Here is a 24,620-nt window from a genome sequence, read left to right as displayed (position 1 = left end):
TGGACTGTGCCCTCGTGGTCTGTCCTGAAATGAGAAATGTTCCTTTTGCTGTCTCTTCTAGTGTGGGCAGACCCAAGCATGTCCGTGTCATGGCAGGAGCCCTCGAAGGTGACATCTTCATTGGCCCCAAAGCTGAGGTAATCCCCAGTGAAGCAGGAACCACAGGCTGGCAGAGGACCTGCCTTAGCCGCCATAATGGAAGTGTTTGCAGCTGGACACAGCAATGAGTAAAGGGATCATTTTCTCCCAAGAGCAGACTCTGGCCTTGGATAAAAAGTATTTGGAACCCCACTTTGTAATTTAGAGACCAGTCTGGAAAATGGGACTTCTACTGTCTTTCTGGATCTTGTCACTGCCTTACCAATGTTTAGGTTGATTGGTTTGGTTATATTTTTGGCAAGAGGGATTCAGGGGGGTGATCCATTCTGACCTGCCCTAGGTATGAGTTAATTACCCTAGCTTTGGCAGAACCTTAACTCCAAGTGCGGAGGTGGGTACCACAGGGCACATGGGGGCCATGGAAATGCGGAGACCTTCTGCTGTGCAGCTGCTCAGAGAGTACAGGCAGCTTGCAGCATACAGTCTCCAGCTTAGAATGATGCCTGCCCTCAGCATGGGTGAGGACTGCAGGCTGCAACCCTGGGAAGCTGCAGCTCCTTCAGAAGGGATTCTGCCTACACAGCTCAAGCCTGGGAGAGCAGGGTGCCAGGCAGAGCCCAGCTGCTGCTACAGACTGTGCCTTCTGCTTGCAGGAGCACCGAGGGCTGCTGTCAATCCGCTACCCCATGGAACATGGCATCGTCAAGGACTGGAATGACATGGAACGTATCTGGCAGTACGTCTATTCTAAGGACCAGCTGCAGACCTTCTCAGAGGAGGTGAGGGGCCCGTGTGCGGGACACTGCTGTGCAGGATGCCACGCTGGGCAGAACTACACTCCCTTGATGATGAGGATGAGGATGGCAGTGACTGCTGCCAAGATGAATCTAAATGTGTGCTGGCACTCGGCTTTATATACTTTCTAGAGATAGTCTAATTTTATCTTCATACCAGTCCATTAATATGTTCGAACTGAGCTGGGTGGTGGTAGTGCAGGCCTTTAACCCCAATGCTCAGGAGGCAGAGGCAGTTCTAATATGTATATTAGAATGGAATTTAGGTATAGCAGCATATGCTTGTAATGCCAGCACCTGGAAGGCAGCAGTGGCAGGAGGAGGGAACATTTGAGACCAGTCTAGGGCCATGTAGCAAGACTTTTTTTGGAGGTGGGGGTGTTTCAAGATAGGGTTTCTAAACCAGGCAGTGGTGGTGCACACCTTTAATCCCAGCACCTGGGAGGCAGTGGCAGGTGGATCTCTATGAGTTCAAGACCGGCCAGGTCTACAAGATCTAGTTATAGGACAGGCCCCAAACCTGTCTGAAAAACCAAAAAAAGATAGGGTTGTGTACTTTGGCTGTTCTAGAACTAGTTCTGTAGACCAGGCTGGCCTCAAACTCACAGAGCTCCACCTTCTTAGGATTAAAGGTATGTGCTACCATTACCCAACCTTGTTTTTTTGTTCTTTGAGACAGGGTTTCTCTGTGTACCATTGATTGTCCTGAAAGTCCCTCTGTAGACCAGGCAATCCACAAATTTACAGACATCCTCCTGCCTCTGCCTTCTGAGTGCTGGGATTAAAAGTCTGTGCTACCCCCAACTGACTATAGCAAGATTCTTATCTCAAAAAACAAAAATGGGGGTGGAGATATACAGAGGTCCTGAGCTCAATTCCCAGCAACCACATGTTCACTCACAGCCGTCTCTAATGGGATCCGATGCCCTCTTCTGGTATGCAGGTGTACATGCAGATAGAGCACTCAAAATAAGTCTTTTAAAAACAAAACAAACAAACCAAAAAAAGCACTAACTGTGCTTGCAAAAGACCTGGGTTCAATTCCCAGGACCCACATGGCTACTCACACCTGTCTGTAACTCCAGATCTAGGGAATCCGACTCCTTCCCACAGACACATGTAAGCAAAACACCAATGAACATAAAATAAAAATTATAAATAATAAATAAAAGGGCTGTAAATGCAGCTCTGTGGAAGAGTCTAGCATGTGAACCAATCTCCAGTACCACAGAACAAAATCAACATTAAATTTTAATTTTCTATTTTGAGATATATTTATGTATCATAATTCAGAGTTTAACAAAATCTTGTCAAGTAGACAATACACAGCAGATTCAGGGATCTAGAGATGAGTTTTGGAAGACAAAGAGGTGGACTTGGAGGGTTAGGACAGAATGGGACTTTAGGATGTGAAGTTGGGCACGGCATGTGACGAGCTCAGCTTTTTCCTCTGAGGGAGGCTGGCAGGTTGAAGGCAGGGTCACGAGAGTGCACAGCCGGCTCACACTGCCTGCCTCCTGGGCCTCTTTCCGCAGCATCCTGTGCTCCTGACTGAGGCGCCTTTAAACCCTCGGAAAAACCGGGAACGAGCCGCAGAAGTTTTCTTCGAGACCTTCAACGTGCCAGCTCTCTTCATCTCCATGCAAGCCGTGCTTAGCCTGTGAGTAGTGGCCGCCTGGCTCTCACGGCGCACACGGTAACCCGAGCCTCCGCCCGTGAGGAGGAGCTAGGAACTAGGAGAGTGAGAGGAACTTTTCCTGAAACTAGACATTGAGGCCTCAGGGGAAACCGGAAGCACGGGTGTGGCTGGGACTGCTGCTACCCCAGTGTCTAATCTCAGGTTTGGTGTCCAAGTCCATGACCGTATGCCGCCCCCGCCCTTCCTGAAGGCTCAGTGTATCCCAGCACTGCTGTGTTGTCTGTGCCAGGTGCTGCGCAAGGCTGCTGGTGTATCTGTAATGAGGCTTTTGCTGTCCCACCAGCTACCTCCCAGATAATGACAGAATTATTATGAAAGCTTAGCCTATAGCTTTGACTTATTCTAACTAGCTCTCATAATGTATACTAACCCATTTATATTAATCTACATTCTATCACATAGCGTTATGTCTCTTCCATCCTGTTTCCCCTCTGTGTCTCCTGGAGTTTCCTGTGCACATAGATTTTCCTCCTCTTCCTTTCCCTCCTGGAAGTCCTGCCTATAGCTCCTGCCTAGCTATTGGCTGTTCATCTTTTTATTACACCAGTCACAGCAAGAACATCTTCACAATTGTGTACAAATAGCCACAGCATATCTGTGAACCAGACACCACCACCCTGCTATGCTCCCCGATCCCCCCACACCCTGCCTCATGCCTTCATCTGTCTGCTGCTGAGATGGTACCCTATGACCTACACAGAGGATTTATTTGACCCCATTAAGAAATTGTGAGCCTGCCGGGCAGTGGTGGCGCATGCCTTTAATCCCAGCACTTGGGAGGCAGAGACAATCTCTGTAAGTTGGAGGCCAGCCTTAACTACAAGAGCTGGTTCCAGGACAGCCAGAGCTAAACAGTGAAACCCTGTCCCGAAAAACCAAAAGAAACAAAAAGAAGAAAGAAAATGTGAGCCAGCATTTTTAGTCTAGGAGATTTCCTAGGCTGAGTATGAGACTTACTGGTAGAGCCTAATAGACAAAGGTGTAGGGTCTGATCCCAGCATCCCCAGAAGGAAATTGAAGACTTCCATATCCAGATCTTAATTTGTGACCTCTGAACAAAGGAAAACGCTCATATTTTTGGACTGCATCTCTATAAGACAGAATTCACCTCCGCAGCAGCTGCTGAAGCAGAGTGTGTCAGGTGGGGGTACGTGGATCAAATAATCCCACACTAGCTCCGAACTGGGTATACTAAGGTTTTTCTTTATTAAGAAGGAAAACTCATGAATCATAATGAGGAAATAGGAACGGGGTCAGACATTCAGGTGTGGCATATGGGAAGAAGAGGGGCAAGCAGGTGGGACCGTGGCTTTTTGGTACCCAAAGCCACACCTCAACCTGGTCCAGCCTCTCAAAGGCCATTGGCTGAAGAAGGTTCCCCATCAAGTTGCCATAACATACAGGGTGTACAAGCTGACTGTACCTTTGACCTCTGAACACTGAGGCCGAGTAGGGGTTTGCTCCCATGCTTGAGTCTCTTATCTCTATCATTTGGAGATAGAAAACTATAGGCAGACCCCAGAGGCTGCCTGGGGAAGACCAGGCTCTCCAGGAACATGAAAAGCATCGTGTTTTCCCTCGCTCTTCTTTACCCTCCCCTTCTCTTGGGAGTCGAGATTGCCCTTTAGGCCGGGTCTCCACGACAGTTAAAGGCCTGCTCTTCAGGATGCTGGAGAAGTTCTGCTCCTCATTCAAGGTTTCCCTGGTATTCCACTCTCCAGAAGGGCCCAGGAGAAAAGTAGACCCCAGGCTTAACTTCATTGACTCTGAGCTTTGACAGGTGGATTTCTTCCTGGAGGAGTATGGAACTCAGTGACTGTTCCTTTGCCTCAGTTATGCCACAGGCAGGACCACGGGCGTGGTGTTGGATTCCGGGGATGGTGTCACCCACGCAGTCCCGATTTATGAAGGCTTCGCCATGCCTCACTCCATCATGCGCATCGACATTGCTGGCCGAGACGTCTCCCGCTTCCTCCGCCTCTACCTACGTAAGGAGGGCTATGATTTCCACTCCTCCTCCGAGTTTGAGATTGTCAAGGCCATAAAGGAAGTGAGTGCTGTCCTGTGGGCCTAGGGGTGGGATGGGGAATAGTGACCCTGAGAGAGAAGAGGGTTAATGCTCCATGGGCCTGGGTTAGGCTCTGTTCTCCCCTGGCACTGTGTGTGGCTCTCTCCTTCACCTTCCTGAATCCCGCCATCTTGTGGGAAAGGAGCCATTTCCAGTCCCTAAGCTGGCCTCTGCACAGTACCCATTACTGCAGACTGTGGTTCACGTCCTTGGAGAAGCTGAAACAGCCTTTTCCTTCTTAAGTGGATCGTACCCTCCTGACATGCCTCTGAGCTGCTCATGGGAAACCAGAACCGTATCAGAGGTAGAAGGAGAAGGATGTCTGCGCCTGGCTAAATTTGGGTAGCCTCAGGCCAAGCAGCTATAGAGCCAAGTCCCAGCTTTGCCTACCGGGAAGGTGGAACAAGAACTCAGGGCAGCAGAGTGCTGTCCCTGGTTCTGGGCAAGCAACTCTTAGGCAGTCACGACAGACAAACAGATCTCTGCAACAGCATGTCACTTTGGTGGGACTTTGCCTGGGAGTGTGCTAGATTTTCCTGCCATCCTGACTGCCATACCTGATTCTGCAGAGAGCCTGCTACCTGTCCATAAACCCCCAGAAGGATGAGACGCTGGAGACTGAGAAGGCCCAGTACTACCTGCCCGATGGCAGCACCATTGAGGTAGTGCCACATCTTTCCCTTCTCCCCCATACCCACCATTAAGCTTGGATTCAAGAGGAATGCCCTGTGAGGCCCTGAGAAGCAGTACTCCCGAGAGCATGGGCAGCCCAGTGCCTCTCTGTAGAAAAGGGAAGGGGCTCAGAGGGACTTCCCTCTGTCAGGGTGCATAGGGAAGTGGGTATTTGTGCTGTCTTTAACCACCCCTGGGTACAGATTAGCAAAGTCACTGCTCCCTGGAACTCCCTCTGGTAAGATGTTACCAAGAGTGTTAATGCCACAGATGTCTTAGCTAGAGATGCGAGAGCTCATGCTAACATTTCCCCTCCCTGGTTTCCTGGAAGCCTCGTTTGTTCCCAGGAGCCCTGTCTGCTCTTTAAGACCCTTGACGTAGAAGGTTTGTTTTCAGTCTGGGCTTCTCATATACCTGGTTCCTAAGAAACAGGCAGAAAGACCTCTTCTGTTCCCAGTTCCAGGGGACCCCAGTCCCAGCCCAACCTCTTAAGCTGGCTCTTTACCCTACAGATCGGCCCTTCCAGGTTCCGGGCCCCTGAGCTGCTGTTCAGGCCAGACTTGATTGGCGAGGAGAGTGAGGGTATCCATGAGGTCTTGGTGTTTGCCATCCAGAAGTCTGACATGGACTTACGGCGTACGCTTTTTTCCAACATCGTCCTCTCAGGAGGTTCTACCCTGTTCAAAGGTTGGTCTTTGTTCATGGGACTCTTGTTGGAGAAGGTCTATCCTAGAGGAATTGGATGTACAGAGAATTAATTTGGGGTCTCTTTTTCCTGTCCCTTTAGGTTTTGGTGACAGACTCCTGAGTGAAGTGAAGAAACTAGCTCCGAAAGACGTCAAGATCAGGGTAGGGGCATGCTGGAGGTCAGGCTGGTAGACCTGGGCTCCCAGGACTTAGCACATGGTGTATCCCCCTTCTGGGTCTCCCCAGGCTCTTCAGGCAATCACAGGCAGCGCCAGGGGCTCCTAGCACATAGAACGACCCTATTGTGTACATGGCCTCAAAGAGGACCCGTTCTCACTCCCACTGAAATCCTAGCACTGTGGAGACCGAGGCAGAAGGACTGCCAGAAGTTCAAGGCTAGACCTACATAGACACCCTATCAGAGAACAGTCAAGTTTATATACGCGAGGGTGTTAGAGAACTTAGCTAGGACCCCGCTGTGTCCTTCCGGAGCACTAAACGGACAGTTTGACTTTACTGCTGCCACGCTCCCCTCAGCCCTCAAGGTAGAACTCCTCTAAGTGTCTGCTGAAGGGAGTCACTCAGAAAGCAAGTTCCCAAATGAAGGGGTCAAAGTCCTGCCACAGGTTTATGTCCCTGCTTAGTGTCGGGCTGACCACAGCTCCTGCAGGAAGCCAGCGGTCCAGCAAGGAACTTACTGCATGGCATCCATCCACTGTACTTGTGAGACAGAGTGAAAGGTGGGCAGGGGTGGGGCTGGGAAGATGACTCAGTGGACACAGCACTTGGCGTGCAAGCATATGGACCAGAGTTCAGGTCCCCAGAATTCACATAAAGGCCAGGTAGGCGTGGTGGCCCCAAGGACAAGCTGTCTATATAGATTAGACAGAACTGGTAAGCTCTGGGTTCAGCAAGAGCCTCTTGATTCAGTAATTAGAGAGTGATTGAGAAGACACCAGATGCCAACACTGGCCTCTGCGGTGCATGCCCGTCACACACCCACATATGTGTGCTAACACATGCTCACATACACAGAAGAGGAGTAAGTAGGGTCGGGTGTCTTAGACTCCTCCTCTCACCCCTCTGCAGATATCTGCACCCCAGGAGAGGCTGTACTCCACGTGGATTGGGTGAGTAGCCCACGGAGTAAGAGCAGAGTGGGAGATGAAAGCTTTGACCATTCCACCATCCTACCCTGTCCCTTTAAGAAAGACCCCTGCAGGATCGGCTGGCTGCACAATCTCACTCGCTCATGCTGCTCCTTTGGGTTTCCTCCACTCCAGAGGCTCTATCCTTGCTTCCCTGGATACCTTTAAGAAGATGTGGGTCTCCAAGAAGGAGTACGAAGAAGACGGTGCCCGATCCATCCACAGGAAAACCTTCTAATGCTGAGACACCACCTTCACCTCTCTCTGAAGTTAACTCCACTTGAAAACTCGCTTTCTGGAGTTGGAGTGTTGGAGAGGAGCTGCCTGTGTGTGAGTGTGTGTGTGGGTATGAGTGTGTGCGCATATCGAGTGCCGTGGGGCCCAGAGATCCTGGGCCCAGAAAGGACATTGAACTACCCACGATGGGGATGGATGGCCTGAGGCCTGGGGTTGACTACTAACTGGCCCCTTCCAGGGAAGAGCTCTGGCAGAGGCCCACTCTTTTCTCGGCTAGGCCTTTGTCTGGCTATGTGGAACTATGGTGATTACCATAGAGAGACCTTGCTGCTGCCAATCAAGGCTGGGCTGGCCCCATCCCACCCCAGAATGCCGAGGCTGGAGGTAGTGCTGTCTGCCCTGTTCATCATCCTGCTGTCCGTGCCTCTGGATCAGACTGAGAGCTGAGGCTGAGTTCTGTCTGGCTCTGTTTCAGGTTGGGTTTGGGAGACTGAAAAACACTCCAGCAGTGCTTGTAGACTGGGTTCAGGAGAGCAGGGTACACTCATGTCCACCCGGGAAGCAGGTAGGAACCAGGACCACACTGGGCATTTGGGGACAGGAGATAGCTTCAGAGTTAATTTACAAGCCCCAGCCACATCCAGGGGTCTTGGGAAACTCTAAGGACCTGTGGGCTCCAGGGCCTGTTATTTGCTTCTCATCCATCCTTGTTTCAATGCCATCTTCACAGTTTTATTTATTGAAGTGTTTGTTCGGTAAAGGGGCTGCAGGGAGGACTCACTGTCCCCTGCCCACTGGTCACCTTGCTTACACTAATGTTTACAGCACTAGGTTTCCACAGCACCCATGGCCATCACTCCCTGCTGATGAACTGACAGTATTCGTAGGCCGTGGAACCCTGCGGGATTGGGGGCTGCACCAAGGCACCCCAGCCGGGCTCTTTTCTCCTTCCTCCACTTGCTCACTGCCCTGGAACCACCAGGCTGGTTGCAGTTGGATTTTCCCAAACAGGAAATAGCATCATTCTTTGGCAGAGGCCCTTGTGAGGGAGGTATGTTAGAGGTCTAGACCCATGAAAACCAAGAAAGCTGCAGTTAACCATGTTGCCTTTCACCGACCGCTCTAGCTGACCAGAGAGACGAAGGGAAAGGGGCAGGGAGGCCCCTTCTGGGTTGGTCAAAGCCACTTCTGACTTTGGACCTGTTCAGGAATGGAGAGAAGGGGCCCAAGTGCCAAGAACTGATGGGCTCACACGGGCTCTCAGAAGCGGTCCAAGGGCCTTTGTACCCAGACACTAAAAAGCTAGGGTGAGGCTGTCTTCGCCTGCTCCTTCACCAGTGGTATTGAGTCCCACCTCAGTTCCAGATTCCAGACAGTATTCTCTCTCCACCGTCCTATGACCAAAGGCCCCTGCCAGATGTAAGCCGAAGCTGGTGTGTGTGGCATCGATGTGGCAACCCGTGGACTGCAGTGCGCTTAACCAGCTCACCTCTCTTAGCCCAAGCCTGTCCCTTGCACAGCCTCGCAAAGTCACATTGCCTGGTGGGGCCCAGTGTACTTAAATAAAGTCGTTCCAATAGATACATCGATTCAGCCTTTCTGTGGCCAGTGCCTGGTGGGAAGAAAAGGACACTGTGGTCTTGATCTGCTATGCAGACCAATCCTCAACCTGTTAGGAAAGGGAACCGAGAGTCTAATTCCTGTGCACACTCAAATCCACGAGTGAAGCCTGACTTCAAATGATGTCTGTCTTGGCATCCCTGCAATCAGAGATTTTTTGTTTTGTTTTGTTTTGTTTTTTTCCTTTGAGACAGGGTTTCTCTGTAGCTTTGGAGCCTGTCCTGGAACTAGCTCTTGTAGACCAGGCTGGTCTCAAACTCAGAGAGATCTGCCTGCCTCTGGGATTAAAGGCATGCACCACCACTGCCCAGCAGAAAAAGAGTTCTTAAAACTCATGTATAGCCTAGGCCTGTAACACTAGCTGCTCAGGAAACCGAGGCAGGAGAATCTCAAGTTTAAAGACTACCTGGGTTAAAGAGTGAGTTCTGAGTCTCCACACTTAGACCGTCTCAAAGACAGTTGGTGTTTACAATTCAGTAGAACACTTGCCTAGCATGCATGAAACCTTGCCTTCACCCCTCAGTGCCCCTCACCTGCCCACGCAAAGCATTTGGGAATGGTTGAAGAGCCTGAACCATTCCGATGACTGCAGAGAAAGGACAGTCACCAACACTTCTGTCCACCTGAACTGACTCCACGCAGCAAGCTGAGCGCGGACCTCCGCATGCACAACAGTGCACATACATACTCAAACAAATGTAATAAAGATTTGTTCTTTTTAAAAATTGGATGTGGAGCAGTGGTGGCGCACACCTTTAATCCCAGCATTTGGGAGGCTGAGGCAGGTGATCTCTGTAAGTTCGAGGCCAGCCTGATCTACAAAGCGAGTTTCAGGACAGCCAGAACTGTTAAGGAAAAAAAAAGAAATTAAGGGATCTGGGTGTGGTGGTGTACACCTTTAATCCCAGCACTCCAGGGAGGCAGAGGCGGTGGATCTCTGAAGCCAGCCTGGTCTATATAGAGTGAGTTCCAGGACAGCTAGGGCTACACTCAAAAAACTATAAATAATTTAAACCTGTGTCTGAAAGAAAATTGGCAGATACCTAACAAATGTTTACTCTCCCCCAATAAGTATAAGGTATGGCTGCTTTATCATCCATATCAGAAAGACTGTCAGAACCACAAAAATACACATAAGCGAAAATAACCTTGAGAGAGCGACTGCTTGTTGGCTGGGCCATGTGCCTAGTTTGATCCCCTGTGCAGACCCTCAGAACCACTGGCCTAGAGCAGAAGGTTCCCTTTAGGATCAGTCTGCCCATGGGACACATCTAGAAACATCTGGACTTGTTCAGTGATCACAGCTGGAGACTGGGGATGCTATTGATAGCTGGTAGGTAGAGGAGGCCCAGGACACTGCTAACCAGTTTGCGACGGTCCTACAGTGAGGAAAATCACCCCCAGAGGTTTGCATCACACAAAAGCTCCCACGGCCAGTACAGACCCAGTCTGAATCTGGGCGAAAACTCAGGCAGGGTATTTCAGAAGCTCTTCAGGTGAGTTCAGGGTGGCGAGCCTCTGGCCTGGCAGCAGCTCCTTTCTGACAACTGTCCGCAATGGTGTGTGGGAACCGCACAGAGGTAACTGGCTCCAGGCCTGATCACCCAGCAGTCTGCTGGGCTGATTTGGTGGTGGTGGTGGTGGGAGTGTTTTGTTGTTTTTTTTTTTTTTTTTTTAGGCTAGCTTTGAACTTGAGGCAATCCTGCCTCAGCCTTCCAAACACTGGGGTTATAGGCACAAATCACCAGGTCCAGCTCATAATTTGCATTTCCGTCCCAGTATAGCTAGGAAAATGCTCGTGGGGTACTTCCCAGCCCCCACCAACACTGTGCGCCTGCTCCCCACACACAGGGCACAGACCTCAGGAGTGGGAATGACTGGCTTTACTCGAAACTTTAGAGTTTGGAGGCTTGCTGGGCTTTGGGGAGCCCACAGCACAGAGGCCATGCTACTTCCTACTGAAGCAGAGAAGCCTCGGAGAAATGACACGAGGAGAGGCAAGGAGCACAATCTCAGAAGTTCCTGAAGCCACCAAGTTGCCAGCTCCAGCTCCAGGACCCCAGCACCTCCTTGTGCACCACACTCCCCCTGCCCTTTCTGGTCCTCCTTCCTTCTTGCCCCACAGGAGCCTCAGTTCCTGAGCACATACAATCCAGCCCTTGCCCGAGCTCAATCAGCCAGCTAGTGAAGGGCAGACCTCCCCAGGCGCGGCCCCAGCCACCTGCTCTCTGAGCTGCACCCAGCGAAGGTGAAGTAGGATGCTGGCCGGCAGGAGAGGTTCCTGCTGAGACGGGGGCAAGGGCCTCAGCAGAGTGGCTTTGCAACCGCTCTCACACCATCTTAATGTCCAGCGTTCGGACCTGTGCCAGGTTCTGGCGCTGGGCCTTGACCATGCGGAGGCGTCTCCCGTGCAGCGTGAACCGGGACCAGGTGAAGAGCTGCAGCACCGCGCAGGTGATGGGCACCAGCGCTAGCAGGTAGAAGCAGCCCTGGCGGAGTGTCGCAGCCTGTGCTGGGGCCGGGGCTGGGGGCTCTGGCCTCGGCTGGACACTCCCCACGATCACTGGGGACTGCTGAAAAAGGTCATGACCTACGGTGAGAACACACAGAAGGACCGTGGTCAGCCCAGCTGCACCTCCAAAGTCCACAGGCATCTCAGGCAGTACAGGTAAGTGTCCTAAACCATACTTAAAAAGTTAAAACAACGGGCGGTGGTGGTACGCGCCTTTAATCCCAGCACTCAGGAGGCAGAGGCTCTGTGAGTTCAAGGCCAGCCTGGTCTACAAAGTGTCTAGGACAGCCAGGGCAGCACAGAGAAATCCTGTCTCGGGAAAAAAAAAATTAAACAGTGATTTCAGTCTTGTAGTTTCCTGCTTTAGCCTTAACAAGTAGCTGGGATTATAGGTATAGGTATATGCCACAATTCCTAACCACCTATCCAGCTATATTTTATTTTTTATTTTATTTTTTTTGTTGTTTTTTTTCTTTTTTTTGAAACAGGGTCTAAGTAATCCTGGCTGTTCTGGAACTTGCTATGGAGACCAAATTGGCCTTGAATTCACAGAATTCACTTCCTGCCTCTGACATGTTGGGATTAAAGGCAAGTGCCATCATGCAGGGCTTCTTCTTCCTTTCCTCGTCCTCCTTCCCTTCTCCTCCTCCTCCTCATCTTGTTGGGGTATCTAGCCCAGACTAGCCCTAAACTCCTTATATGGTCAAGAATGGCCTTGAGCTTCTCATCCTCCTGCCTCCACTCCCTGAGCGCTTGGATTACAGGTGTCCATCACCACAGCGAGTTTGTGGGGTTTTAGGAGTCAAACTCCGGCTCTGGCTCCGCCGGCTCTGGCTCCGTGCATCCTAGGCAAGTGCTCTCCAGCTGAGCTACGACCCCAGCACCGTTCTGTTTCCTGAGAAACAAAAAACCAGTCTCATGCACCTGTGCTGTTCTCGGCGTCGGCATGTGGCTGAGGGTGACTCCTCTGCTGCCATGAGAGGTGTGTGCCATCTGGCCCGCTCCCACCGTAGCTCTTTTCCTGTCTGCTTTGCTTTGTAAGACAAGGTTTCCCTATGTAGCCCTGGCTGACCTGGAGCGCACTATGAGGCCAGGCTGGCCTCAAACCATATCTCTCTTAATATTCGCTCACACTCTTCCCTTCTCCTGAGTGTCGCTGCCGTATCTGTTGGTCCTCAGCTGTCCCTCACTCACACCTGTCCTTAGGTGCCACTTCAGCTCCACAGTGCCCCACCTGCCATCTCCCTGGTCCACACTTCCATAGCCTCTGCCGTCTCCTTAACGTCTCCGTGCTACTGACCACCCTGGGCTGTATGTACTCCTCAGGGCAGCGACAGTGAACTTCAAAACGTCAGTCAGACCATGTCGCCTCTTGGCCTGAAACTCCACACTGAAAATCCAATCCATGCGACACCCTGTCCACCCCTCTCCCTGTCTAGAATTGTTTTTTTTCTTTTATTTTTATTTATTTATTATGTATACAGTATTCTATCTGTGTGTATGTCTGCAGGCCAGAAGAGGGCACCAGACCTCACTACAGATGGTTGTGAGCCACCATGTGGTTGCCGGGAATTGAACTCAGGACCTTTGGAAGAGCAGGCAAGCTCTCAACCATTGAGCCATCTCTCCAGCCCTAGAATTGTTTTTTTTCAAGACAGGGTTTCTCTCTCCAGGCTGTCCTGGAGCTCACTCTGTAGACCAGGCTAGCCTCAGAGACCCATCTGCCTCTGCCTCCCAAGTGCCGAGATTAAAGGCTTAATTACTCTGCCCTGTCTAGAATTTAAGCTCCACAACAGCCAAGATATTGTCTGTCTTACCACTGTTACCTCCCTTACATACGGGAGCCAACCTATACAGACGTCTGTGCTGATTTGTTGGGGGAATCAATGAACTTCTGAAAACGTGAAGGGTGTGCCAACAAGGGTCATCAACCCCAGGCAGTGCAGGCCTGGGCACAGCCCTTCTGCCTCCCTCACCAGAACCAGAGCTCATAGGACAAGGAGCCTCACCTGTGTAGAAGCAGAGGAGCCAGGTGCCCAGCAGTGGGGCAAAGGTCTGGCCAGGTTTGGTCACCAGAGCAACCATACCGAAGAGGAGAGCCGACGCTGCCTGTTTCCGGTGGTTCAGCACCAGGTCCTCATCCACTAGGTCAGTGACCACAAGGGTCAGCAGCTTACAGGTGCCCTCAGTGAAAACACGGTTGCTGTCCATGGAGAGAGGAGCAAGAGTGAGGGGGGTGGACGCAGAGGTGTGGGGGCAAGGGTGAGCGGGGCATACCTGGCAATGAAGAAGCAAAGCAGGCCGGGGAGATCAGGGCCAGCCAGCAGCATGAGGAGGCTAAGGCCCAGCTTGAGCAGGAAGAGGCCCCGCACCACAGCGTAGACACCCCAGCGCCGGCACAGGGGCAGGAAGTAGAGGTTGTTGAGATGAGGAGCAACATAGGAGATGCCTGGGGAGGGAAGAGGTCCTGCCTCTTCAGGAGCAATGCCACATCCTCCGCGGTGGTCGGCAGCCGACATCGGAACAATCAGAATCGATTTGCATTAACTGTCTACCAAAAGTGCCTGCACTCTGCACGCTTTAGTATCATATCTTAATTTTTATTTAATGCGGATGCATGTTTTGACTGCATGTATATCTGTGCAGAGGCCAGAAGAGGCCATTGGGTCCCCTGGAACTGTGAGCCACCTTGTGGGTAAATGGAAATCAAACTCGGGCCCTCAGAAGAGCAACCGGTGCTAACTGCTGAGCCACCACCCTGCCTACTTTTCACGCCCAAGCCCTTTGAGGTAGGTATTACAGCCCCTCGGGATTTATTTGGTTGACTCCAGTGCCCTTCATGCACAGCAAAATCTGCAGATTTGCCAGCCCTTCATATAAACGGCACTGCATCTGCACAGGGCTCATAGACAGACAGACTCCCTTCATATAAACAGCACTGTCTCTGCACAGGGCTCATAGACAGACAGACTCCCTTCATATAAACAGCACTGTCTCTGCACAGGGCTCATAGACAGACATACTCCCTTCATATAAACGGCACTGTATCTGCTCAGGGCTCATAGACAGACTCCCGCGCACTTTATTTTCTTCTAGCTTTTGAATTTAGTGCCATGCAGCTCCAGATGGTCTTGAACTCTTGATCCTCCTGCCTTCATCTCCTGAGTGTTGGGGTTACAGTCCTGGCCATCCTCCTGCCTTCATCTCCTGAGTGTTGGGGTTACAGTCCTGGCCATCCTCCTGCCTTCATCTCCTGAGTGTTGGGACTATAGTCCTAACCACCATACCCAGCTTTATTTTTTATTTTTGAGACAGATTCTCTCTGTGTAGTCCTGGCTGTCCTGGAACTCTCTATGTAGAGCAGGCTGGTTTCAAACTCAGAGATCCACCAAAGTGCTAGGATTAAAGGCATGTGCCATTACACCCAACCTATTTTATTTTGTTTTTGTTTTGAGATAGGAACTCACTATGTAGCCCCAGCTAGCCTGTAACTAAACACATAATATAGACCATACTGGCCTCAAACTCTCAGAAATCAGCCTGTCTCTTCCTCCCGAGAGCTGGGATTAAAGGCCTGCACTGCCTTGCTTAACCTCTTTTTATTTTAATTGCTTTGACACAGAGTTTCATGTAGCCCAGGCTAGCGTGTACCTTGCTGTGTAGCTTAGGCTGACCTTGAACTGATCCTCCTACCTCCTGAGTACGTCAATTCCGGATGTGTATCATCATGCCATGTTTATGTGGTGCTGGGTAATGTAGTCCAGCAGAGCCTCGCACAGGTTCCACACCCCAAACCCCTCTCATATACTTTAACTTATCTCTTTTTTCTTCCTTCAAATAATTTTTTTGCCTGGGTGGTGGTGGCACACACCTGTAATCCCAGCTCTCGGGAGGCAGAGTCAGGTGGATCTCTGTGAGTTCTAGGCCAGCCTGGTCTACAGAGCTAGTTCCAAAACAGTCAAAGCTATACAAAGAAACCCTGTTTAAAAAAGAAAGAAAGAAAGAAAGAAAGAAAGAAAGAAAGAAAGAAAGAAAGAAAGAAAGAAAGAAAACAAATGTAGCTCAGAAGGACTGAAGAACAAACCCAAGCCCGTTCAGCAAACGGCACACTGGCAATGCCCTGCATCACGTCCCGTGGGTACACCGTCATCATGAGGACTAAGGTGAGGACCACTAGACCTCCACCCAGGGAAACAGAACTGGGAGCAGGATGTGCAAGCTGCTGGCCTCACTTACCCAACAGGAAGGAGCCTGTCGAGAGAGAGATGTGGTCAGACAACAAGTGCTCCAGGAAGAGAGGGAAGAAGTTACTGTTGAAATGGCAGTGAAACACCTGCGGGGCAGAAGGGTGGGAGTTTAAGGCCGGGGCCAGCAGGGGGCAGCAGCGCTGGGCCTCAGGGCCAAGTGTGCACAGAACGGTGGGAATTCATGGCCACGGCCAGCAGGGGGCAGCAGCGCTGGGCCTCAGGGTGAACATAATAGTGGGAGTTCACCGGGGCACAGCCAGCAGGCGGACAGCAGCCCCAGCCTCAGAGCAAGGGTGAGCACTGGCCTCTCTCCCCATGCCACCAAACATGGAACTTACCAGAACAAACCTAAGTAACATTCCTTGTGGCCTACCTAATTTTACTAAAAGTTTGAAGGCGTGGTTAGATAGCAACTAGAACAATTTTTAAGTTTTCATGGTATAAAGATAATGAATATATTTTTGTGTTTAAAATGTATTTTAAAAATACAAGTTTTGCTGGATGGTGATGGACACGTCTTTAATCCCAGCACTTGGGAAGCAGAGGCAGGTGGATCTCTGTGAGTTCAAGGCCAATCTGGCCTACACAGTGAGTTCCAGGACAGACAGAGCTACACAGAGAAACCCTGTCTTGAAAAACCAAAGATAAATAAATAGATAGATAGATAGATAGATAGATAGATAGATAGATGGATGGATGGATGGATGGATGGATGGATGGATGGATGGATGGATGGATGGATAGACAGATAAATAGGTGTGTGTGTGTGTACGTCTGAGTCTTTACATTATGAAGACAGGATTAGCCTCAGAGGCTGAGACCTACTGCCTCAGATCACACAGAGAGGCAGGGCTGCAGCTCAGTGGTAGAGTCATTACCTAAGAACATCCAAGGCCCTGGGCTCAGCACTATGGGAATGGGGGGCAATCACACAAGGGGGTGACTAAGGAGCACAGAAAGTGCTAGAACCTAGGTCTCCTAACTCCCCAACCTTCCTACCATCAAACCCAAGGAGGGCTCCTGCATTTCCATCTCGAAGTACCCTTGAAGGAGGGGTGAGGGAACAGCTCCCATACCTGTACCAGGTCCATGCCCACGAACCACAGGAAGTTTTGGTGGCGTGCCAGTTGCCGGAGGTACTGGCCCAAGGTGATGCTGCCTGCTTCCTCACCACCCACCAGAGGCTCTTCCTCACCTACGCTGTGGGCAGAGGGGAGGAGAAGACAGGGTTAGCCCAGAGTGGGCCAGGGGACCCTAGGGAGCAAAGGCTGGTGACTCACCTGCTATCCACGACCATGGCTGAGTACCCCCTGTCCCTTCTGGTGGTCTCAATCCGCCGCCTCAACAATTGTGTGGCCCCCAGGAAGCCCAGGCCAGAGCCAGCAGCTAGTACCACACAGAAGGCACGGAAGGAGGAGAAGTCCTCCTTGTTCCAAAAGGCGTAGGAGGCAAAGACAGACATGGAGCCAGCCGCACTGAAGAGGGAGCAGTAAAAGTTGAGGTGGGTGCGGTCGTGGGCAGAGAGAGCCAGGTCGGCCAGCAAGGCGTGGTGGTGGAGGTCCACGAGGGTCAGGAAGCCATCATAGAGACACAAGCACAGTAAGAACTGCAAGCCAGCAGGGGCCCAGGGCACCCAGAAGGCCAGGAATGACAATGCCAACAAGGGCCCGTGCCAGCTCAGAGCCCTCACCCGGGTCAGCACCACATCTCTGGAGGAGAGCCCGGCTCCCGACCTGTCAGAGGGAAGAAGGCGTTAGGAAGGAACCTTTGGGCCTGAGCAGACCCTAGCTCCCCTGGCTGGGCCCAGGAGATGGAATGGAAGAATTCACACCAAGATACACCCCAAGCCCGACTTGAGACTTAAGAAGCACAGCTTCCCAGTCATCCACCTCCTCCTCAGCCCATTGTCTGTCCCCAGCCTGTCATGGCTGATGACCAAAGAGCCATGAGATACTGATTCTCAGGCTGGTGGTGGTAAGGAAGTGCATTAGAAATGGCAGTGTCATGAGCCATATGATTTGTATTTTGATTGAGAAATCTTGCCTGAAGACCAGAGGCAAAGATAAAGTCACTAGACGACAGACAATGGTGACACACACCCTTAATCCCTGAATTTGGGAGACAGAGGCAGGTGGATCTCTGTGAGCTCAAGGCCACCCTGGGCTACACAAGACCAATGCAGAAACAAATCCAGGTGGTAGCGGCTCACACCTTTAATCCCAGTCCTAGGGAGTCACACACCTTTAATTTCAGCACTAGAGGGAATGTAAAATGGGAGGAGAGAGAGGCTTAGTCTGTTTAGCTTGTGGTCGCCCAGCCTTGATAGAGGGCAGACTTCTCTTGTGGCTTAACTGTCTTGCTTTTATGGTTTTCGGGTTGAACCCCAATTTCTGACTCTAGGTTTTTATTATTCGTGTTACACATGTCACTAGGGTCGACCCCTCCCCCTGGCCGAGCCATCCTCCTACCACAACCGGTGTCCCTTCCGTTTCCCACCCCAGATGCGAGCAGTGACGCGCCGTCTGGAAGACACACACCGGGGCTGGGAGCTGAGGAACTTGTGGTCACTGAGCCAGCCAAAGAGGGGGTCGTTGAAGCTGTTCCAGAGGAGGAATACAGTCTGCAAGCAGAGAGAAGGGAAGGTGGGCTGCACCCACAACAGCACAGGCTTCCCTACTCTAGTCTCTGCACTTTCCCCAAAGATGGCAGCGCTTCCAGCCGGCAAAGCCCCTCTCCTGGCTGGTACACACATCAAACCCCCGTGACCAGGGCTGCTGGTAAGTGTATCCAGCAGATAAGCATTTGGCTACATTATATATGAATATACAACTGTGGACACCTAAGGCAGTGAGTGGTCAGGAGCTAGAATTCTCTTGAAGAGCCATTAAGACCCTGCCAGCTTTTCTGGCTGAGTCCTGCTGAACAACACAGCCTGCCCCAAGTGCCTAGCACTGGGACAGAACCCAGCTCCTCTGTCTGCCTGGAAACCCGATGTCTAGTCTCCCACCCCGACTGGCTGCGCCATGCTTGGCCTACCTCTCCAATCCAGAAGGACAGTTTGTTGATCTTATACACGGAGACAAACGTGTCCACGTAGTATAGCAGGAACACGTTATGCAGGACGGAGGTGAAGAGGGCCAAGGAACCATATACCACGGCTGTGGGCAGGCCCAACCGCCAGGCTTGGGGCCAGTCTAGTCTCATGGCTGCTGGCCAAGCCTCAGCCCCAGGAGCACGGAGGAGGGCTTACAGACGTTGGCAGTGGGATCATGCTCGTCTCTGGGGAAGAAGAAGCCAGTCAGAAACAAGGATCAGGAACAACTCCTTCTCCAGTCTAGCCCTCTGAATCGTTTAACGACCCATAAGATAAAATAACTCATCCTAGGCTGGATCTGTAGCTCAGCAGCTCCTGAGTTTAAGCCCTGACACCGAAATTTTTTTTTTCTTAAACTCATTTCCTTTGTGAGGAATTTGCATCTAAAACAAAGCTGGGGAATTCCCAGTGAAGCAGGGCAGAAACAATCCAGGCCAGAGGCCACCACTCTGGAGCTGGTCCAGGAAACTGAGATGGCCATGGGAAGAGAAAGTGGGCATCCAAGTCCCGGGCCTGCTCACGTTATGGGGCTGCTGCTCAGCCCACTGTACACCTGCTACTGTCTAGACACGACCACGGTGGGTTTGGGCAGTGTGCTCATAGCATCGTCAAGGTAACCTTAGTTCCTCTCCTCTACATAGTGAGATTTTGTTTCAATACACACATGCGCATACACAGAGAGACAGACACACACTCATACACACATACACAGAGACACACTCACTCACACACACCTTTTTTGTTTTGTTTTGTTTTAGTTTTTCGACACAGGATTTCTCTTTGTAGCCTTGGCCATCTTGGAGCTCACTTTATAGACTAGGCTGGTCTTGAACTCAGAGATCCACCTGCCTCTGCCTCCCAAGTGCTGGGATTAAAAGCATGTGCCACCACTGCCCGGACCACACAAATACACACATAGCACAGAAAATGTGGCTTCAGGACCTTTGGGAGCACAACACAAACTATCACTTCCATTACTATCCATAACTTAGGTCCCCGGCACTGTGGCGGTCTGAATAAGAATGCCCCTCATAGGCTCCTATTTTTGAATGCTTAGTCCCCAGGGAGTGGAACTGTTTGAAAGGATTAAAAGGATTAGGAGGTGTAGCCTTGTTGAGGGAGTGTGTCACTTTGAGTTTTCACAAGCCCAAGCCATGCCTAGGCTCTTCCTCTGCCTGGGGATCGGGCTGTAGCTCTTAGCTACTGCTCTATGCCTGGCTACGCGCTGCCATGCTCGCTACCACAGTGACCATGGACTAAGCCTCTGAAACGGTAAGCAAACCTTGGTCATGGTGTCTCTGCCCAGCAATAGAACAGTAACTTTGTCCCTCTCAAAACACAGCCTTTGCCAAAGGCCACTCCTACTCAAAGACTGGCTCTTGTCACCGGAGGAGAACCTCCCTGAACCCATGCTGAGGCCAGGCTAGAAGACCTCAAAGGCTGGTGATTTTTGCCCTTAGAAGGGAAAGGGTTCAAATCACTACATCTTCCTACAGGTGAATCTAGTCTACTAGATTTACTACTACTGAGTAAATTTAGTCATTTACTACTACTGCGCCTCGACTTGCTCATCTGCAGGATGGGCAAATAAGAGCTGTCCTTACCAGACTACAGCAAGCCTTAAACTAATACTCAGGACACCCTGAGTACCACACCAGGCACAGGCAAATGCTCAAAATTTGGCCTTTGCTATCTCGAGACAGTGGAACTTCAGATCAGGACGGCCTGGAACTCCCAGACCTGTCTGCCTCTACTCCCAAGTTTAGCATTTTCTTAAAGAAGATTGGGTCAGAGCTGGTAGAATATCCTAGAACTCAGGGTGCTTTCTGAAGTAAGGGAAGTAGAGGAAAAACATAGACACAGGAGTCAGAGAGGAAGCCCGCAAACAAGAACACACAGAAGGAACTCTGGGGAAGAACATCTCTCCACCCCCCCACAAGTCACAGACCTCAGGTGGAGGAAGACGGTGGGTGTGTCGGAGCTTTCCCTGTTTCCCCTCCAGATTCCACTCCTCCATCAGCAAACAGCCTTCCTCCTCTGGTCTTCCCACCCTCAATCCGCTCCACAAGCCAACAGAGGCCCCAAGTATAGCACGGAGCCCACATTGTTCTAGGTGCATAAGCCTGCAGATCCTGTGACTGTAACCTGCAACCAGGCTCACCACTCCCTTGCACAAGAGCTGGAGGCCCCATCCTGAGAATGGCCTAGTGGGTGGCCTTGGGCCAGCGGGAAGTTGATACCAACTCCTTTAAAGTGGGGTCTAAATGCAAAATGAACAGAAAACAAGCAGCAAGCTTAGAGCCTAGGACACGGAGGAGGCTCCATAAACAACAGCTCTGGCCGGGTTCGTGACCTTTAAAATCAGCTGGGAGCTGGGGACATGGTTTAGTGTTTAAAAGCACTTGCTGTGCCAGCACTGAGACCTGTGCTTGATCCACGGGACCAGTATAAAGATGGAAGGTGAGGGAGGTGCTGGAGGGATAGCTCAGTGGTTAGGAGCATCATTGTTCTTGTATGAGACCCAGTTTAGTTTCCAGATCCACACGCCAGCTCCAGTTCCAGAGGACCTACTGCCCTATGACCTCATGGTTCCTGCATGTAGATGTTGCACATACATACACTCAGGCAACACACATACAGGTAAAACTGAATCAATCTTTTTTTGTGGGAGGGGGTTTCAAGACAGGATTTCTCTGTGTAACAGCCATAATTATCCTAGAATTCACTCTGAAGACCACGTTGGCCTCGAACTCACAGGGATCCACCTGCCTCTGTCTCCCAGTGCTGGGATTAAGGGCGTGCGCCACCACCACCAAGCTAAATAAATCTTGACAACAACAACAACAAAATGTTCTTGAGACAGGCATGGTGGCAAACAACAGGTGAGAGACAGAGAGACAGAGTAGCCAGTCTCACGAGGAGCTGCAGCAGGCAGGTAAAAGACAGACGGATAGGCACGCCATACAGAGTGAGGTTGGATATTTATTTAGTGGGTTATGGAAGGGAAGGGGAGAGAGAGGGAGAAGGGGGACAAGGAAAGAAACAGAGAGGGGGGAAGGAAGGAAGAGAGAGTAGGGGGAGAGGAGAGGAGTCATGGCAGCAGCTACCTCTTTGGGAGAGAGCCAGAAAGAAAGGGCTCGAACTGCAGGAAAGAAGGATGATCTGCCTGCCTCAGTGGGTGGTGGGTGTGGTGGCAGTGGCAGGGGGTGTGTGGGGGAGTTGGCAGGGCTTGTCTCTTAAAGGGACAGGACAGACCAATACAAAGACTTCGTGTGTGACTTATTTGGGAACTGAGTGATGGGCCCCCAAAGACCCCAAAGAGTAAAACAACCAACAACATATATATATATATATATATATATATATATATATATATATATATACGCACACACACACACAGACACATACATACATAAAATGTTTTCTTTTTTAAAAAAATCAGTTAGGGACCAGTTAGGCATCCCTCTGACAAGTATGTAACTAAAGTCTTTTTTTTTTTTTTTTTTTTTTTTGGTTTTTCGAGACAGGGTTTCTCTGTGGTTTTGGAGCCTGTCCTGGAACTAGCTCTTGTAGACCAGGCTGAACTAAAGTCTTTTTTGTTGTTTATTTGAGGTAGGATTTCACTATGTAACCTGTGCTGACCTGACTGGCCTCAAACTTGTGGCAGTCCTCCTGCCTCAGCTTCCCCTGTGCTGGATAACAGGTTTATACCCCCACACCCGGCTGAGCTGCGTTGCAGTATTCAGCATGGATGCATCTCGCTGCCTGCAGCATCCCCTGCCTTCCCATGTGTCCGGACATTTAGGACGGGCCTGGCTTCCACATCCACTACAGCGACTCCTTCGCAGGGCAGTTACTATTCCCATCCACATTTTATAGAAGCAACCAAGGCTCTGAAGTCCGAGGTTAAATCATCGGCCCACAGTCACAAGCTACGAGGTGCCGGAGACACGGCTCAAAATCGGTTTTGACTTCAGACCTCAACACTTCTCACGTCACCAAGCACCCCTTCCACAGTCTGGCGGAATCCTGCTCAGCCAGTGCCCAGGCCAGGTCTTCACCTCCAGGCTCAGCCACCTTTTCAAGTACCTCGGGTTCCTTATCTCCCCCAGCCCACAAGCTCCTTAAGGGCAAGGCTAGGCCAATCTCATCGTGGTCCTCCCAAACTCCTCTACCACACAGCAACTGGGTGTTGTGGCTGGCTATGGGAACTGGAAAAACAGCAACCTGGAGCAGGCACTGTCCCTCTGAGAGATACATGCGGACCAAGGCTGCAGCTATACAGAGGGGAGCATTGAAACATTTTTTACACTTTCTCCAAGGGCACAACACCATGCTAAGAAAACAATATGGGCAGAACATGGTCCCGGCAGTAAAAGAGGCCAGACGAGATAAAAGGCCTTTGGTAAGCCTCCAAAAGATTCTATCAAGATGATGGCACCAACTGAGTAGGGTAAGAGACCACGGAAGCATTTCTGTTTAAGAAGCCCTCTGGCGACTGGCCAATCCCTCCCCCTGGCAGTTCACGCCCCAAGGTTCCTGGGAGATAAAGAACAGGAAAGACCGCAACTCCCAGCAAGCCCTGGTGAGCCCAGGTAGGGGTCCCTAACGGAATTGGGGGAGGAAACCAGGCTGGGCCTGGAATGTGGACAGGAGGGTGGCTGTGGCTTCTCTGGGAAGTTCTGGCCTTCGTCTGTAGTGACCACAGCAGGGGGGTGGGGAGAAGCTACTAAGTAAGGTGGTATTCGCTGTACTAGGTCAAGGCTGAACATTACCACCAACTAGACGTCGGAGTTTATCCCCACATCTGTGGAGCGCAGAGAGCAAATCTATTTCCTGCCTGTCCCGGAAGGACTATCAGATGAACAGGTGGAAGTTTGAGGCATAAAAGCAAAGTAAACAGGAGGCATGCCATTTTCTCAGCGAGCAGCTGACTGGATTGATAGCTCCTTGTTTCACACGTGTTTGGCATCTTCACAGCCCGGCCAGGGAAGCCCTAGGAGAGCTGCAGCAGGGCCCTGCTCTCTCCCCCATAATAACAGGTTGACACTCCTCGGGCGGGAAATGGGGCTTTCTCCCTCCTTCACAGAATTCTATCCTGGCACAAAAGTCACCGATTCACCTCAGAATCACAGAACACTTAAGTCCCTGAGGAACTGGGCATCAACCGGGAAGTTTTTACTCAGAAATACGTGTAGTGGTTTTCGTTATGTTTGCATGTTAAAATCACCTGATTTTTGATTCTCAAACACCAAGGCCTTACCCAGACCACTAAATTGGGGTCGCTGGAGGTGATGCCCACCATAATTTTTTCAGGCTTCCCAAATGTGCCACCAGGGTTAAGGGCCATCAGGTCAGTGTGTGGATCCCGGCCTGAACCATCGCATCCACGAACTCAGATTCTTCTGGGGACACCCTGGACATTGCATCCCCTCTCCTTACCCCAACAGTTTCTGCAGGGTTTCTACGCTTACCCCTTGAACACAACTCCTCCTGACCCCAGAATTTCCCAATCCACAATCTGATTCCGCAAGGAACCCCGCAAATTGTCCCAAAGACTCTCACACCGCAAAGCATCCCCGCCCCACCCTTGGGCTTGTCGTTTGTAGGTCCGGTAGGTTCCTGCCCCCTCTTCCCGGCCGCGGGCCAGCAGCTCACCGCAATCCTGGCAGGAGATGCCTAATTCCGTGGCTGCCGGGAGCCAGGTGCCAGCCAGTGCGCCTGCGCGCTAGCAGCCCCGGGC

The 24,620-nt window shown here is 51.1% G+C and overlaps 2 protein-coding genes across 4 annotated transcripts in view; one reads left to right on the top strand and one right to left on the bottom strand.

Annotated features, from left to right (window-relative positions):
- Positions 1 to 8,987, top strand: part of Actr1a (actin related protein 1A) — a 17,714-nt gene extending 8,727 nt beyond the window's left edge. The window contains exons 3-11 of one of the 2 annotated variants that reach the window (XM_075974283.1): positions 62 to 137; positions 753 to 878; positions 2,429 to 2,553; positions 4,426 to 4,642; positions 5,230 to 5,322; positions 5,845 to 6,019; positions 6,120 to 6,181; positions 7,109 to 7,149; positions 7,303 to 8,987. In XM_075974283.1, the coding sequence (XP_075830398.1) occupies positions 62 to 137; positions 753 to 878; positions 2,429 to 2,553; positions 4,426 to 4,642; positions 5,230 to 5,322; positions 5,845 to 6,019; positions 6,120 to 6,181; positions 7,109 to 7,149; positions 7,303 to 7,405 (1,018 nt within the window). In that variant the 3' untranslated portion in view covers positions 7,406 to 8,987. The remainder of the gene's footprint in view (positions 1 to 61; positions 138 to 752; positions 879 to 2,428; positions 2,554 to 4,425; positions 4,643 to 5,229; positions 5,323 to 5,844; positions 6,020 to 6,119; positions 6,182 to 7,108; positions 7,150 to 7,302) is intronic. The other variant, XM_075974285.1, reaches the window with a different exon arrangement.
- Slc68a1 (solute carrier family 68 member 1) lies at positions 8,935 to 24,620 on the bottom strand. Of its 2 annotated transcripts, XM_075974279.1 has the most exons (10): positions 24,536 to 24,620; positions 18,820 to 19,062; positions 18,321 to 18,403; positions 17,064 to 17,516; positions 16,860 to 16,983; positions 15,773 to 15,869; positions 13,814 to 13,985; positions 13,546 to 13,739; positions 11,385 to 11,614; positions 8,935 to 9,016 (listed from the first exon to the last, which is right to left on the bottom strand). In XM_075974279.1, the coding sequence occupies exons 2-10, from the start codon at positions 18,985 to 18,987 to the stop codon at positions 8,963 to 8,965; spliced, it is 1,575 nt and encodes a 524-aa protein (XP_075830394.1). In that variant the 5' UTR covers positions 18,988 to 19,062; positions 24,536 to 24,620; the 3' UTR covers positions 8,935 to 8,962. The 2 variants fall into 2 exon arrangements, with proteins under 2 accessions (XP_075830394.1, XP_075830395.1); XM_075974280.1 differs by lacking the exon at positions 8,935 to 9,016 and having other exon boundaries at positions 10,893 to 11,614.

Source organism: Microtus pennsylvanicus, chromosome 5, assembly GCF_037038515.1.
Source record: "Microtus pennsylvanicus isolate mMicPen1 chromosome 5, mMicPen1.hap1, whole genome shotgun sequence".
Classification (NCBI taxonomy): domain Eukaryota; kingdom Metazoa; phylum Chordata; class Mammalia; order Rodentia; family Cricetidae; genus Microtus; species Microtus pennsylvanicus.
Note: the sequence above shows the minus strand (reverse complement) of the source record. Positions and strands in the feature narration are given on the sequence as shown.

Bases quoted from the DNA above. Each gene is read 5' to 3' on its own strand.
- Slc68a1 (XM_075974279.1), bottom strand. From the start codon at position 18,987: ATGAGACTAGACTGGCCCCAAGCCTGGCGGTTGGGCCTGCCCACAGCC. The intron at 17,517-18,320 runs GTGTGTGTCTTC...TCCCTCTGACAG, and splicing joins TTCCTCAGCTCCCAGCCCCG to GTCGGGAGCCGGGCTCTCCT. The intron at 13,740-13,813 runs GTATGCCCCGCT...CTCCATGGACAG, and splicing joins CTTTGCTTCTTCATTGCCAG to CAACCGTGTTTTCACTGAGG.